The 16,246-nt window shown below is 39.2% G+C and overlaps 1 protein-coding gene across 5 annotated transcripts in view; it reads right to left on the reverse strand.

Moving 5' to 3' along the window:
* LOC127630943 (AMP deaminase 2-like) overlaps positions 1 to 15,896 on the reverse strand; it is a 31,220-nt gene extending 15,324 nt beyond the window's left edge. For 2 of the 5 annotated variants that reach the window (XM_052108840.1, XM_052108838.1), the window contains exon 1: positions 15,674 to 15,896. In XM_052108840.1, the coding sequence (XP_051964800.1) occupies positions 15,674 to 15,752 (79 nt within the window). In that variant the 5' untranslated portion in view covers positions 15,753 to 15,896. Of the gene's footprint in view, positions 1 to 9,053; positions 9,181 to 11,130; positions 11,370 to 15,673 lie in introns of those variants that run through there. The other 3 variants (XM_052108842.1, XM_052108843.1, XM_052108841.1) reach the window with 3 other exon arrangements.
* Between the last annotated feature and the right edge of the window lie 350 nt (positions 15,897 to 16,246).

Genomic DNA, 16,246 nt, shown 5'->3' on the forward strand with positions numbered 1-16,246 from the left:
TCTTATGAGCATGCATGGACCGATGGTCGGATTTCTTGGGGATGGACTCCAGTTGAGTGGGGTTGAAGCACATCTTTTTTATGTTCTGTGGGATGTTCAGGATTTTATGGTTACATCCATGTTGTAAATTGGTCTATATAATTTTGTCTTGGGTACACAATTTATCTTTGAATGTCAATGTTTATGTAGAAACCAATTGGTCCTTGGTGTCCTCCGTGGGCATGGCATGGCATGGGAGGCAGTCCTTAGGGGCAGATCATACAATATGCCTCACTCATTAAAAAGATAAAAGCACAGAAATTCATAGAATGGCAAAAGAGTAATAAACGTGCTGAAACAGAGCTGAAGTGCTGAATATCATCCAATGGTCTTAGAAAGCTGACTCAGCTAAAATATAGATACAACACTATTTTGGTACAGAAGGTAGAGTTTTGGTTATTCAGGGCAAGACAGACTGTTGGGGGACAGGGCAGGGAAACTCCTTGTCAGATACATATAACAGAGAGAGTTTTCTTCCACCATTCCTTCAGTGAAGTCTTCTGGAGCCAAAATATGTAATTCTGTCATAGATATTAATAAGCATTTCAGTAAGTTACATAGTTTGCATTTCAGTAAGTTACATAGACCAATTGACAAAGGAGGTTTAAGCCTCCCCAAATTCTGTTTTATTACTCTGCTTTTAATCTTAGACACCTTGCCCATTGTCTCTTCCACAAGAGAGAGCCACTCCCTGGAACAACATTGAACAAGCGGTCCTTGTCCATCTCACCATTGCAAAGTCTTTCAATTAAATTGCCTAGAGGAGTAATAATGCTTCCTATTTACATTCACATTCAGTATGGACAAATGTTTTTCGTATGTTCTGATACTTACCTAAATGTTTCCTCAAGTATATTGCTGAACCCCAAATTATGTATTAACAAGTCCCCCTTTTGCTGGAAAGAATTGATTGAAAGGGATGTTGCTACACTAGGTGACCTGGAGGTGAAATGGAGCTTTGAGATCATTTGAAAATTTAATGCAGCAATTTGGGATTTCTAGGTCTCAATTTTCAGGTATTTACTGCTGTGCCATTTACATTTTACTACATTTGATTGTACACAGCCCCTAAGACACAGAAACTCTTTGTATGGTGCTCACAACCTTTGGAAAGGGTAATGAAGCATCAGTGTATTACTCCTCGTTGATTCAGAGTCTGGGTGACAGTCCTTAAGAGGTTATGGGAAAAAGATTTGAGCTTCGTATTGGAGGATGGGGAGTGGGAAAGAATAAAAAAAATATATAGGTCTAGGAATGCAAGGATACGCCTTATTCAGTTTAAGATTGTGCATCATTTTTACTGGACTTCCTCTAGATTGTTTAGGCTTGGTTTAAAAGAAGGTCTAATTTTTTAATTGTTTACTATGTGTAATTCTTTCTTTTTTCCTTCTATTTATTTTTATTTTTTTCTCAAATATTTTGTTTGTTTGTTTGTTTGTTTATATGTGTGTAACTCAGGCTTTGACCACAAGGATATTTGCAGAGGGTCAAAGGTTGGAGATTGGGATGGGAAGGGAATAATTGGGTTAAAAGTTAATTCTGTGTATATATGTTTTGCTTTGTTCTGTTTCATTTGTGAGAATTAATCAAAAGTTTTAATAGAGAACAATGCTGAAAATATCAGCATACACCAACATGAATTACCATACTGATTTAGGCTGGTTAGTGCTGTTTAGTGCTAGTCTAGCTGGTGAAAAATTATAGCTTTTTTTTTTTTTTTAAACATCCAAAAACCCATCCATCCATCCATCCATCCATCGTCAACCGCTTATCCTGTGTACAGGGTCGCGGGGGGCTGGAGCCTATCCCAGCTAACATTGGGCGAAAGGCGGGGGACACCCTGGACAGGTCGCCAGTATCCAAAAACCCAAAAAACAAAAATGTGGTCTTTTAAACAAAGAAAATACAGATTACAGCTGTTTCCTGAACTCAGCAGTTGGTGTATTGACGCATTCATCACAGTTTTCCCAATAACATTATATTAAATCTCTGGCTTTGAATGAAACTTTGGGTTTTATTCAGAGTGGAGTCCAAATTCTGAACTTAGCCAGAAGGGTTTTTCTGTCTGTGGAAGGTATTTTCATTGTTGTGTCATCACTTCCATGGGTTAAATCTGTTGCTGCATAATCCCTAATCTGTATAGTCTGTATATTGTTAATACCTGATATTTGGATATTTATTTAAATGAATCCTGGGTTTACAGTTCCACTCCTGACAAGAATTACTTAGATAGATGAAACCATTCGACAAAGCAGTGTTGGGGAGTAACTAAATGTTGAAACACTACCTAAGTGCATTTTTCAGTATCGTAAATTCAGTTTTTGTCTAAATAGTGTATCTTTTCCAGTAACAAGCAGTTTTTTTTTCTGACCAGTAGAAATATTGCTTGACAAAATGCTCTATTGTTGTTTTTAAAGTCACATAGTGCACACAATACTTAAAGCTGAGTGAACTGAAACAATAATCAAATGCGCTTTTCTAAACCGTTCCCTCTCTCATACGAAGAAAGTTAGTCCAATTAATTAAAGTGAATCAATTCACTTGAATTCAACTCTTGTTTTATGTTTCAGTGACTGTCTGAAACCAAAGTAAAGTTTACTTGCTGGCTTGCTGCCCAATCAGTCAATGAGTTTTTGCAGTGCCTCCTCAGGAAACTGGTTTCTGACTGCCTCACAGGGTATCATAACATCATGACTAATAATCTACAATAAACTCAAGTGAGTTTTAGAGATATCTGTTGTATTTGTCTATTAATATGATAGAAATCAGAGTCAAGACAACGATGGGCAATTCTTCTTTCTTTTTACTGTGTACAAACAGAATGTATATTCTTATTAGACAACTCGCTGGCCAACCGAACTCTAACCCAGAGTGGCCAAGCAGTACTTATTCCTGAGTTTACTCTAAGTGCATTCTACTCAATACACTACAATTCCTCCCCCCTTAGACAAGAAAATCTTAAACAAAAAATATTTCTCTTTTAACAAAACATTAGTTTTTTTACAAAAAGGAACAACTTATGCAACTGTATGATTATAGTTCAAAAATCCAGACGGTTTGGTGGTTTTCGTACCCGGGTAGGGTAACGTTTCTCTATACAGGTTGGAATTAGTGCTTGTGGCACTTCACTGGAAGATACAGTGCCATCTTGAAGTGTTGTTGCATCACTTCCACTAGAAACAGTATCAGTAGTGGTGCATGGAACACTCGCGGGGACACTCTCCAGAGGAACATTTGCTCTTCTCAACTGATCAATGTGTCGTCTCCAGACAGTATCTGGTGCAATCTCCACTGTATATGAGTGTGGTCCTGTTCTTTCTTTGACTTTTGCAGGTGTCCATTTATGAACTCCTCTGTAGTTCCTAGCAAGCACACGATCTCCTATTTCCAACTCTCTCGTTTTTCCTCCTCCTTGTGATTGCTTCATTTGTCTGTCGTGTACAGCTCTCCTTAAACTGGGTTTCAACAAATCCAACCTTGAACGTAAGGGTCTACCCAGGAACAACACGGCAGGTGTACAATTTGTGGTGATGTGAGTTGCATTTCGATATGCAAACAAGAAATTGTGTAGTTTCTGGTTCAGTGTGATCTTTTCACATGTCATGGCCCGTAGTGCATTTTTCAAGCTTTGCACAAATCTCTCAGCTAAGCCATTTGTAGCTGGGTGGTAGGGTGCTGAGGTCACATGTTTGATTCCATTGTTCTTTAAGAAGATCTGGAACTCCTCAGATATAAACTGGGGACCATTGTCACTCACCAGCTGTTCTGGTACACCAGTCCTTGCAAAAAGTTCTCTCAGAACCGTCACCGTTTGAGAGGCGGTTGTGGAGGTCATACTGAACACTTCTGGCCACTTTGAACACGCATCGACCACAACCAGAAATGTGGTGCCCATGAAAGGACCCGCAAAGTCAACATGGATCCTTTGCCACGGTAAAGCAGGCCACTCCCAAGGATGTAGTGGTGCAGTCTTTGGCAACTTTTGCACATGTTGACATCCTGAACAATGCATGGCGAGCTGCTCGATCTGCTGATCTATTCCAGGCCACCATACAAAACTTCTAGCAAGTGATTTCATCTTTACCACTCCTAGATGCCCAACATGAAGCTCCTCCAAAACTCGAGTTCTCAACTTAGGAGGTACAACAATTCTTAATCCCCACATGATGCAACCACCATCCAGAGCTAGTTCATCACGGCGCTGATAGAATTGTGTGAAACGAATCTTCTGCTGTTCATTCCAGCCAGACTGTATAGCTAAATATACCTGAGACAGTGCAGGATCTCTCCTGGTTTCTCGCCGAATCATTTCGTCTGTAACAGGAGAACTTTCAAGCTGAGCCATTGTAAAAACGTCCAAAGGTGTGCTTACGTTCTTTGTCTTTGAATCACACCCATCCAATGGTAGACGTGATAGCCCATCAGCATTAGCATGTCTGTGTGTTCTTTTGAATTCAATCTGATATCTATGTCCTCCAAGAAACAACGCCCACCTTTGCATCCTGCTGCTGCTGTCAGTGGAGCTCCTTTCTGAGGATTGAAGATGGAAACCAACGGCTGATGGTCAGTAACCAAGGTAAAGTTGTTTCCATACAGATACTGATTGAATCGTTTTACACCCCATACCAGGCTCAAAGCTTCCCTATCAATCTGTGCATAGTTTTTCTCTGCAGCACTGAGGGAGCGTGATGCGAAAGCTATGGGGCGCTCTGTTCCATCACCCATTACATGAGACAGCACCGCCCCTATGCCGTATGGTGAGGCATCGCATGCCAACTTTAGTGGCTTGTGTGGGTCATAGTGAGTCAGAACTGTATCTGACATCACTAGTTTCTTTGCTTCCTGAAAAGCTTCCCTGCATTGCTTTGTCCACGTCCATTTCTTTCCTGCTTGTAACAGGGCATGTAGAGGATGGAGAACAGTAGCCAGATTTGACAAAAACCTGTTGTAGTAATTGACAAATCCAAGGAAGGACCTCAATTGCGAGACATCTTCCGGTTCTGGAGCCTCTGCAACAGCTCTTAGCTTGTCGTGACACTTGTGCAGACCATTCACATCAATTTTGTGTCCACAATACTTGATGGTGTCCTTGAAAAACTCACACTTGTCACGCCTTGCTCGCAGCCCATACTCTTCCAATCTCTTTAAAACCCGTGCTAAGTTCTCCAAGTGAGTACTGTCACTGTCACCTGTGACGATGATGTCATCGAGGTAACATTGGGTACCAGGGCAACCCTGAAGTACCTGATCCATAGCCCTTTGCCACAAGGCTGGTGCTGAGGCGACGCCGAAAACAAGCCTGTTATAGCGATACAAGCCCTTGAGAGTATTGATAGTCAAGAACACTTTTGAGTCCTCCTCCATTTCCATCTGTAAATATGCTTCCGCCAAGTCTATTTTACTAAAGAGCTGTCCACCTGCAAGTGTAGCAAAAAATATCCTCTATTCTTGGTAGTGGATATTGTTCTGCCTGCAATTCAGGGTTGACTGAGACTTTAAAATCCCCGCAAAGTCTAACAGTTCCATCTTTCTTGGCAACAGGAACCACTGGAGTTGCCCAGGGACTCCAGTCAACCTTTGAAAGTATTCCTTCAGCTTCCAACCGATCCAGCTCATTTTCCACTTTCTGGCGAATAGCATAGGGAACAGGCTGCGCCTTGTGAAACTTGGGTACTGCGTTCTCATTCAGGGTTATCTTCCCTTTTATATGCTTAAGAGTTCCTATTCCCGACTGAAACACAGCTACAGCCCCATTCAGCACTTCTTTCAGTTTCATTTGGGTGCACGTAGATGTAGGAACTGTGACTTGCAGACTTTTTATGGATTTCCAGTCCAGCTGCAACTTTCTCAACCAGTCACGTCCCCAAAGTGCTGGTCCCTCTGTTCGTACTATGTACAGATCTAATTCACTCTGTTGATCATTGTACTTTACAGTCACAGGCATCACCCCAAGAGGGATTATGGGCTCACCAGTATATGTTTTCAGTTTAACAGGCGATGGCTTTAATTTAGTTGTTTTGAAATGTTTTTCAAACTCGTGCTGTGACATCACTGATACAGCGGAGCCTGTATCCAATTCCATTCTGATTGTCTGTCCATTCACTTGAGGTGTAAGCCATATTGCTTGTTTTAAGTCACTTTTCAGACTGTAGATTTCTAAGTTTGCCAACCCAGTGTCACTTTCTTCATCTGAGTTTTGAGCAACAATATGCACATTCCTACTTTTCTTTTTCTGAGCCTTGTACTGTCTCTATTTTTCAATGTATGGTACATTAGACCGACATGCCGACATTTTCTGCACATTTCAGTTTTGAATCTGCACTGATTTGCTTTGTGTCCACCCCTGTCACAACGGTAACACAGTTCAACTTTTTGCATTGTTCTTTTAGGTTTACTTGCAGTGTTAATCTTGTTTACAGACATTTTCACTCCTGATCTCAGCTCTACTGCGTCTCTGGCAGCCGTTTCCATGGCGACAGAAATTTCAACTGCACGTTTGAATGTTAAATCTGCCTCGGAGAGCAATCTCTTCTGTATACTCTCTTGTGAAATGCCACAGACTAGACGATCTCTCAGCGCGTCATTTAGTCCGTCACCAAACTGACAGTGTTCAGACAATTTCTTTAATTCAGACACATAAACTGCAATTGACTCTCCGTCAATCTGATTCCGTTTATGAAATCTGAATCGTTCTGCAATGAGCAGCGGTTTTGGTGCTAAATGCTCTTGCATTATCTTCACAATGTGGTTAAAACTAAGATCAGCAGGCTTTGTGGGAGCAGTGAGGCTTCTCAGCAGAGCATAAGCTTTCCCTCCTATCGCACTCAACAACACTGACACCCGCTTTTCATCATTAATGTCATTAGCTTTGAAATACTGCTCGATTCTTTCACAGTACAAAGTCCAATCATCCGTAGCATTTTCAAATGCATCAATCTTTCCGATATATCCTGACATCTTTCTTGCTTCACTTACTATTTTGTGTTGAATCTAACTCTCAATCTCAGTGAGGCTGGATCTCTTTTTATCACTTCTCCCAGAAAAAAAAAACGCCCATCCGAAAAAAAACTAGGAGACAGCGCTTCATATGATAATCAAAAATCCTCGTCGCCAATTGTTGTATTTGTCTATTAATATGATAGAAATCAGAGTCAAGACAACGATGGGCAATTCTTCTTTCTTTTTACTGTGTACAAACAGAATGTATATACATGTCTATTCTTATTAGACAACTCGCTGGCCAACCGAACTCTAACCCAGAGTGGCCAAGCAGTACTTATTCCTGAGTTTACTCTAAGTGCATTCTACTCAATACACTACAATATCCAAGTGAATATTTAATGGGTAAAATGCTTATGTTTTGGTTGGGACTGAATTGTAAATTGAGTTAATTCCATTCATTAACTTATTACTCTCAACAGTTCAATCGGATGCCATCTTTATCCTTTATACAAACAAAACCACATTTCCAGGATTGTGCAATATCATAGGTAGTAAATGATACATTGATACTGCTTTCAGAATCCAATCAGATGAATGTTACACAAAAATTGGATTCGGACATGCACTGATGCTTCCTACCTCTGTATACTCCCTGCTGAAAAGACCAGCATTGCTGGTCACCAGCTTATGTTGTGTTTTGGTATACTGGGATGCTGTGTGCCCACCATGCTATTAAATTACCTTAACCAACTTCTTCAAAAAGACTATGCTGATCAACCAGCTTCACCAGTTAGGTTTTGTTAGTGAAAAGCACGGCTATGGTGTCAACCAGCTAGACCGGCACCAAACCAGCACAAAAATCAGCCAAGGCCAGATTGGAAATTGCATGCTGGTTAAGCCCATCTTTATAGCAGAGCTGCCAACAAAGGCAGCATTTTTCAAGTTTCAGCCACAGGTGTTTGAATGACTAAAATACATCTACAGTATTACAATACATCTGTTGACCCCATAGGTTTTTACACATTTTACAATAGGCCTTACAATAGGCAATGCTAAACTTGCACTGTAATGGCCCTCAAAGTGTCAGACCAGATGCTGCACCAAATAGACGACAAAACAGTAATAGTTACAGTGTAGAATCAAGTATCTCAAATATGAGAACTGATTTTCTGCCATTTGCAGTATGTTCTTCTACCAAATAACATATACACCGTTAAACTGGTAACATGTATGTAACATTTTCTTCATCTAACCCTTAAAAATTACTTTTGCGGTCTAATCTAATAACCTAAAATCAGTTTGATTAGTCTGAGTAAAACCATTTAATACAGTGTACAGGCAGGAAACATATCAAGGAAAGGTCTTACTTAACAATCTCTGACTTCAATCTAAAATTATTCAAGTAGCTGAAAGAGATACTAACTCTATATACTTCATGGAATCCTGAGCAAAACTGTGCTATACTAAGGATGATGTATCTATTTCACATCTATACATCTGTCAGCAATCATCTGTGAAACACAGTGCTACTCAACACTGACCACAACGTCTTCAAAAACAGGACAATACTGAGTACTATCAATAGACACTACACCACATCTTTCAGACACACACACGCAAGCATGCACACACACACACACACACACACACACACACACACACACACACACACACACACACACACACACACACACACACACACACACACACACACACACACACACACTTGTGCATGACTCCCAGTGGAAAAACATGAGCTGACAGCAACACAGCTGAGGGGTAAGAGGGAAAGAGAGAATAGGACAGAGGAATAAATGTTGTTCTGCATGCACTAACATGACCTGGAAGATATGTGCAAACTACTGCTGTTATTCTCTCAAAATAGGTCAGAGAGATAAGAGAGAGAAAATTAAAGATAGATGGACAGAGAAAGAGAGAGAATATACTGTAGAGCAATAACAAAGCTACACTTTTTAAAACAACACACAATATCGAGCAAAACATGTAGCTCATTCCTTCTCTTTCTCTCTCACACATACACACACATGCTCTTGTGATTGAATCTGTCCCACATACATACAGTAAACACAGCTGATGAAGCTGAAGCATCCACACTTCCCTCCCTCCTATTCCTGGTTCCTGCCAGCCGTCTGGGCTAGCCACTGTCACCCCCCTCTCATTTAAATATCCCTGACACATGGATGGACTGTACCACCCATTTCAGGGGCAGGGGAAGCTGAACAGCATCAGTGCTGTACCCATGACAGAAGGAGCCTTGACACAGTCTCTCTACACCCCCCTTGTCCTTCACCCCTGTGAAAGTGAGGTGTTGGATGACAGCAGTTAATGCGAATATGCTGGAGGATGTGTTTTGAGAAAGGGGATGTGTAGAAAGAAAGGCTCCTTCTGAAGCAGAAATAGAGCTTTTTTATCAACAATAGGCAAGTTACATGTAATAAGAAACTATGATTGTTCACTGTAAATAATAATTTTCTTTATCAGTATTTTTTGAAAGATATCTAAACGTCATTATATATTTACCTGAAAAGCAAAATATTAAGGCATAAATATTATATAATTAGATAAGATATTAAAAAGTTAATTCACCCAAAAATTCTGTCGTAATTTACTCACTCGCATATCATTCTAAAACCATATTACTTTCTTTCTTCCATGCAACTTAAAAGGAAATGTTAGGCAGAATGTTTGTGACTGACAGCCTCAGTCACTATTTACTTTCATTGTCTGGAACAAAAGATATCATTGAAGTGAACAGTGATTCTCAGTCCCTAACTTAACCGACAACATTTTTATTTTTGGGGTGGACTATTTATTTATAACTTGTTTTCAGAGGATCTCAATTCTTTTTTCTCACTTTATTGGCAAATATTTTTTCTTGTTTCATGCATAAATCGAACAAAATTCAGTGATGCTTATTTGACAAGTTATTATAATAAACTAATTATTTTGCTTCTAAAAGAAATTCTTTTTTTAAGGATTCTGAATATTATTACTGGACAAATAGCATAAATACTGATTAAGAATTTTTTTTTGCAGTGTTAAAATTTTAGCCGAATGTTAGGGACTGGCAGCTTCGGCCACATTTCACTTTTATTGTATGAAAAAGAGAATGGTGACTGAAGTTGTCAATCTCTAACATCTGCTTTTGTGTTACACAAAAGAAAGTCAGTGTTCCAACAGATTTGGAACAAAATCAGAATAAATAAATGATGATGAATTTAGCATTTTTGCATGAATTATCTGTTTAAGAATATAAGAGAACAGAGCTAAAAAAAGATTTTTGATTAATTAATTTTTGCAGTGTACAATTTAGTACTAAGAGATCTGCCCTGTTCAAATAGTTGTCAAGATTAAGGATTTATCTCTACTTGAGCTATTATGCCATCACTTTGCACTGTGACATTATCTGTATATATTGATTTGAGTTTTACTGCTTTGCAAATCCGACATGACACAAGAAGTGTGTAACACTTTGCTTTTCCTTAATACAGTATAAATTATTCAACTAGTTTATCTATATGGCTTTGAGAGTTATTTCTGATCATCTAAAGCTCTTTAATCAAAAGGAACAAAAGCATCCCTGAACCTCACTCCTCTTAAAGGGAAATACGCTTTGATGAAGACATTAGAGCGAAAGAGAGAAAGATTGAGCTGATGAGGTTTTTGTGTGCCTTTGGAGACCACTTGCTTTTATTTGTTCCAGAGATTGAAGCTCAGTAGTCTGCCGAAATGCTTTACAGCATGTAGTAAATGCTTAAAATATAAATAATTGTAAGGTTTCTCCACAGCTTCAAGAGTTTCAATAATGGTCTTTTATTTACTTATTTTTTTATTTCTTTAAATATTATGCACTTTGTAGATTTTGAGTAACAGACAATTCTACTGATATAACAAGCACTGGTCTTTGGAACTGCCTGTAACCGAAATGTTGTAAATACTGTATGTGACATTTTGTGTGATGAATTTTGTATGGCAAGTATATCTTTTTTGGGGAAAATTACTTGATAGTTCCATCTGGTGGACAATCACAAAATCTTATCTAAATCCACAAAATCTGAAGCGCCCCATATTATGACTCTAACATCAGATATAAACACAAGGGTCATTTTTAATCCATAAACTTCCTACCTCATGGGTGAAGACCCTGGGACTCGATAAAACAGCTATACATCAGAACAGTGGCTCAGTGTGAGTCAGTGAAAGAGGGAAAATCCCTCCTCTTCCACACAACTGTGAAGCTGCCACAGAAGCCAAAGTTCACTTTAAACCTCTTGGTGTGGTTTGGACAGCAGATCTCTAAGACCAGGTTCTAAATTCTGCTCTTAACATTATAAAGAGGAGCACAGATATTTTCAGAGTGATTGTTACCAAAGGATGATTACGGCACACTTGCTTTTGGTTGGGCACTGATCTATGCCCCCTTTGAAGAGAGTTTAAGGAGGACCAATCAGGTCGGCTTTATGTTGTCCACCCCTTAAGTTAACATTTCAGGGAAAAAGTCAGGAAGGTTATGAAACATTTGAGTGGCCATAATTTGACACAGGCAGAGTCGTAAGCGACACTCTGTACTGAAGTTAGTGACTCATGCCAAACACACTGTCATCAGGTAGAGGTTATAAATCTAACAGTGAGAAATATTGTTGCTCATTGACTGTGATCATTTTTATTATTATTATTATTATTATTATTATTGGGAAAAAAGCTGTGTTGTTAAAGGCCTTGAATATGTGGGGTGTTGTGCAGAGATTCCTGTTGGGCCTACATTTAATTTTTCCATAATGCTGCAAAAAGTTAAAATATATTCTGGGGGAATTGATAGCAGTAGAATACAGTGAAGTCTATGAAGTGACTTCACTTCACACCAAAGTGTTTTTCACACACGTTTTTGCTTCACCAATAATGTCTTTGAGAGTACTAAGTAACAATAAATATTTAAAAACTGTCATTATACATCTCATAATTTATTTTAATTAAATATGACCATATCGGGGCGGCACGGTGGTGCAGCGGTTAGCACTGTTGCCTCACAGCAAGAAGGTCGTGGGTTCAAACCCTGGTTGCCCCGGCCTTTCTGTGTGGAGTTTGCATGTTCTCCCCGTGTCTGTGTGGGTTCTCTCCGGGTACTCCGGCTTCCTCCCACCATCCAAAAGACATGCAGGTTAGGTTAATTGGTGTCTCCAAAAAAAAATTGCCCTAGGTGTGGATGTGGAGGTGAGTGTGAGTGTATGTCTGTCTATGTGTGGCCCTGCGATGGACTGGCGACCTGTCCAGGGTGTCCCCTGCCTTTCGCCCAATGTTAGCTGGGATAGGCTCCAGCCCCCTGCGACCCTGTACACAGGATAAGCGGTTGACGATGGATGGATGGATGGATGACCATATCGTTGTTATGTATGACCTTGTCTTGTTTTACCGTTGCCCCTTTGTTTTCCATTTTTGTCCCTTTTGTTATTCCATAGTTTTCTGTCATTGTTTTCACCTGTCCTCATTAGTTTGCCATTTGCTTCTGTTTGTCATCTCGTTATCTTGTTTTGAGTTCTGTTTGTTCATTGGCCCCTTTGTCCCTTGTTCATGTATTTATACCCTGGTTTTTGGTTCAGTCCTTGTCTATCGTTGAATGTTGTTGTTGTTAGCCTGGAATGTTTCCCCTGCCAGTGTTTTTCCTCAGTCTTGTGTTTATTTCCTCATTGAGGGCTTTTCATTTGTTCCCGTATTTTCCGTGGACCTGCCTTGTTTTGTTATCAATAAAAGTTGATGCAGAACTGCATTTGGAACCGCATCTCCTCGTCTGCCTTCGCTGCCTCATTCATAACAATCGTAGAAATCCCAGTAATTTAACTAATTTAAATTTACCAAGAAAATGCTTAGACCCAAACATAAACGAGTCATTTTATTACTTTCTGCAATCAAAGCAACTGCATGCTACGGAAGAGGATTAGGGCCAAGCAATAATAAAAAAAAAATAAAGCCATCTCAAGAATAAAGTCATTATAGGCCTAATGCGAGATTAAACTCGTTAAATTTCGAGAATAAAGTCGTTGTGTTTCGAGAAAAAACTTGTTAAGTTTAATCTCGCATTATAGGTTTGGGAGTGTTAGGACAAAGAAAATATTGGTTGCACTTTATTTTACAGTATGTCTACTTTCAGTATACTTGCAGTGTACTTACCCAAGAAAGTAATGAGTAACAGGTAACTACATGTACTTAAAATTGGTTGAGGTTAGGTTTAGTTCCTATTAATTACTGTAGCTGTTGTAATGATATAGTATGCAAATGTAGGACAGTCTCTGTAGAAATTTATTTTACAGTACTGGTCTACATTTACATCCTACATAATTACAAAAATTATTAGGTACTAACCCTAAACCTAACCCCAATATTTACATTTGGCAGGCACTTTTATCCAAAGTCAATCCCCTTGCAACCTGGAGTTAAGTGCCTTGCTCAAGGACACAATGTTGGTGGCAGTGGGGATCGAACCAACAGCCTTCTGCTTACCAGTTCTTTGCCAGTTTTGTGCCCACTATGCCACCACTTAACTCATTTTAAGTACATGTAGTTACCTAATATTTCTCAGTACTTTCTGGGTACACGTACTGTAAAAAAAAAAAGGGGGCAACCACAGTCTCAGTATAAAATAATAGAAGTCAATAAAAAGTCTCTCCCATGATAGAAAAACAAACATGTATACATAAAAGAGAGAAAGAGAGAGCACTTTTGTGCTTCCAGCCTGAACATTATTATCAATATGAGCATAACTGTACTTGTCAAAATCTACACTGATTCACTTTTATTTTGTATTCTCAGAATGAAAGCAGCAATGTGCCACCTGCTAAGTCTCTTTGCTCAGATAATTACTCCATTTCTTAAGTGAAGATGCTGTCGGCAGATTATTCATGCCGCAGGCAACAGAAATGATGCCAGCACATGACAAATGAGGCTCACAACATTTATCACTGTCTTGTTTCGCACTCACTTTCCATAACACTGTTTCAGGTTCTGGATGTATATTTTCTAAGAAATATTGATATATACACTACACATCTCTGTGGAATATTTAATTCTTATTGGTCAATCGCAGCGTTGACCATATTACGTGATTTGTTAACACGTTTTGGGGCAGTTCCGAGGTTAAATGTCCACTGACTGGACCAGACCCTAACCTAATTGATAGTGTCATTAAACAAATGTGAGATAAAAAACAGATTAGTTTTTTCAGGTTACTGTTCTTAAGAGTAACCCTAAGGTCTACCCTGAACCTTAAACCAAAACCTAACCAGCAGTGTCATAAAAAGCAAATGTAAGATGGAAAATGCAATTGTTAAACCACATAATTTTGTGGTGCTTCTATGAGACCTTCTACTCACGTGCTGACTCACGTGCTCTCCAGGACTCATAGCCTAGTATTTTGCATTGCAAGTGCAACACTCATTCAGCTGAGCTAACACACAATTAGATTTTATCTGAACAAGCTTGTAGGTGATTATATAATGCAAATGGTTTACCTTACAGGTTAAATGTTATAGTAAAAGTGATTTGATGTCATAAGATAGCATTGTGTAACGAACAGGGTGTAAAGTATGTGTTTATAAGCTGAAAATCTGATTTGTGTGAAAGGGAATAAAATATGTTGTAGCGACTCCTGTGTTCATTTAACCAGGAAACTGCTGCAATACATACAACAAAGCATGTAAAAATAATTTTGCAGAAATATAGGTATAGTAACAAGACCAGGTTGCAGAAATATGTACAAGTAACTGGTCATTATTGCAAAACAAACTCGACCAAATAAATAAATGAAAGATTTTTTACTTTTTTAAATACATTTTCACTCAAATTAATATTTGAAGTACACAGGTAGCACAATAATGTACAGCCAGTTGGTCATTAATGTCTAACTAAACATGTTTGTGTTGCTGGTGGAGGAATGAAACACAGTTTTACTGTGGGAGAGGTGTGAAGTGGTTTTTGGATTGGATTTTATGTAATCCTTACGCAATGCTGGCTTAGCCACAGACCTTCTGTTTTATGTATTTTATGGATGTGGTCTAGACACCCCAATGCTGTAACTGGAGCATGTTTGATTTCTCTTGTCTGGGTTCATTGCAAAATCAGAGACATTATCTGAATGAATGTATTCAGAATGAGGTTCCTAATGCATTGTGGTCTGAAACACAGTCAGCTTAGTCCTGTAATGCGTATAACTTCATCAGAGAAATATCAAAGACAAGTCCAGGAACTAATAGCCTACCCAGTTTTTTCCATTTAAATAAATGCTTTGTTAGAAAAGACAAACATTTTGCAAGACAACCCCATCTACTTCATAAATTCAGCACATCTGTATGTCAAAAGAGACTCATAGTGTTTAACAAGAGAAAGAGAGATTATAATTTATTTTCCCTCACATCAACAGGTATGAAAGTTTTCATTCTACACTGTGCAGATGCTGGATAAGTGTAACTCTCCTGGAAATTTGAATGCCATATATTAGAAGGTATCTGGATAATATGAAACTATGCTGAAATATTTTTTAAATTGCTAAATGTAATGATGTTAACCATATCGTATGTTCTTACACCTACGTACCATTTGCATACATTTTCTACTGCCCTCCTAATACACACAAGCATACACACACTTTTATACAACCATATTGTTCTTTGACAACACTTACCTCCACTGGCTGTGTACTGCAGACTGCCTCTCTTTCTGAAAGGGGATGTGGGTTTGCCTGAAGGTAGCTTAGAAGACATTTTGACTTTGGATTTCTACAGAGATGGACAAATCACTGGTTGGTTAAGACGCAGAGGATTCCTTAGTGGGGTAAAGGAAGGGGGTGCACACTTGGTCCGGAGGGGCTTTGATTGCGGTAAGGAGGATGTTTGCATGTTTGTATGTGTGCATGAGAGAAACAGAGAGAGAGAGAGAGAGAGAGAGAGAGAGAGAGAATTTCCTCTCTTCGAATGCTGCAGTGGGGGAACTGGCTCCTCCCCACACCTCACAGTGCCCACTCAGACACTACGGCACACTGCCTGCATGCTGACACTCCACTCGGTTGCCATGGAAACAGAATGACCCAATCTAAACGAGGATGTTACTGTCAGTGAGAGCACGCCATGCACACACTATTGTGATGATTGTAAAGCAATGCTCCCCATGTTGCATTCTCACTGCCCTGAGACAAGAGGAAAAGTGACAGTGACAGGAATCATGACCAGCCAGATAATTGCTCTAGGCTAAATGCATA

Source organism: Xyrauchen texanus, chromosome 37 (assembly GCF_025860055.1).
Source record: "Xyrauchen texanus isolate HMW12.3.18 chromosome 37, RBS_HiC_50CHRs, whole genome shotgun sequence".
Taxonomy (NCBI): Eukaryota; Metazoa; Chordata; class Actinopteri; order Cypriniformes; family Catostomidae; genus Xyrauchen; species Xyrauchen texanus.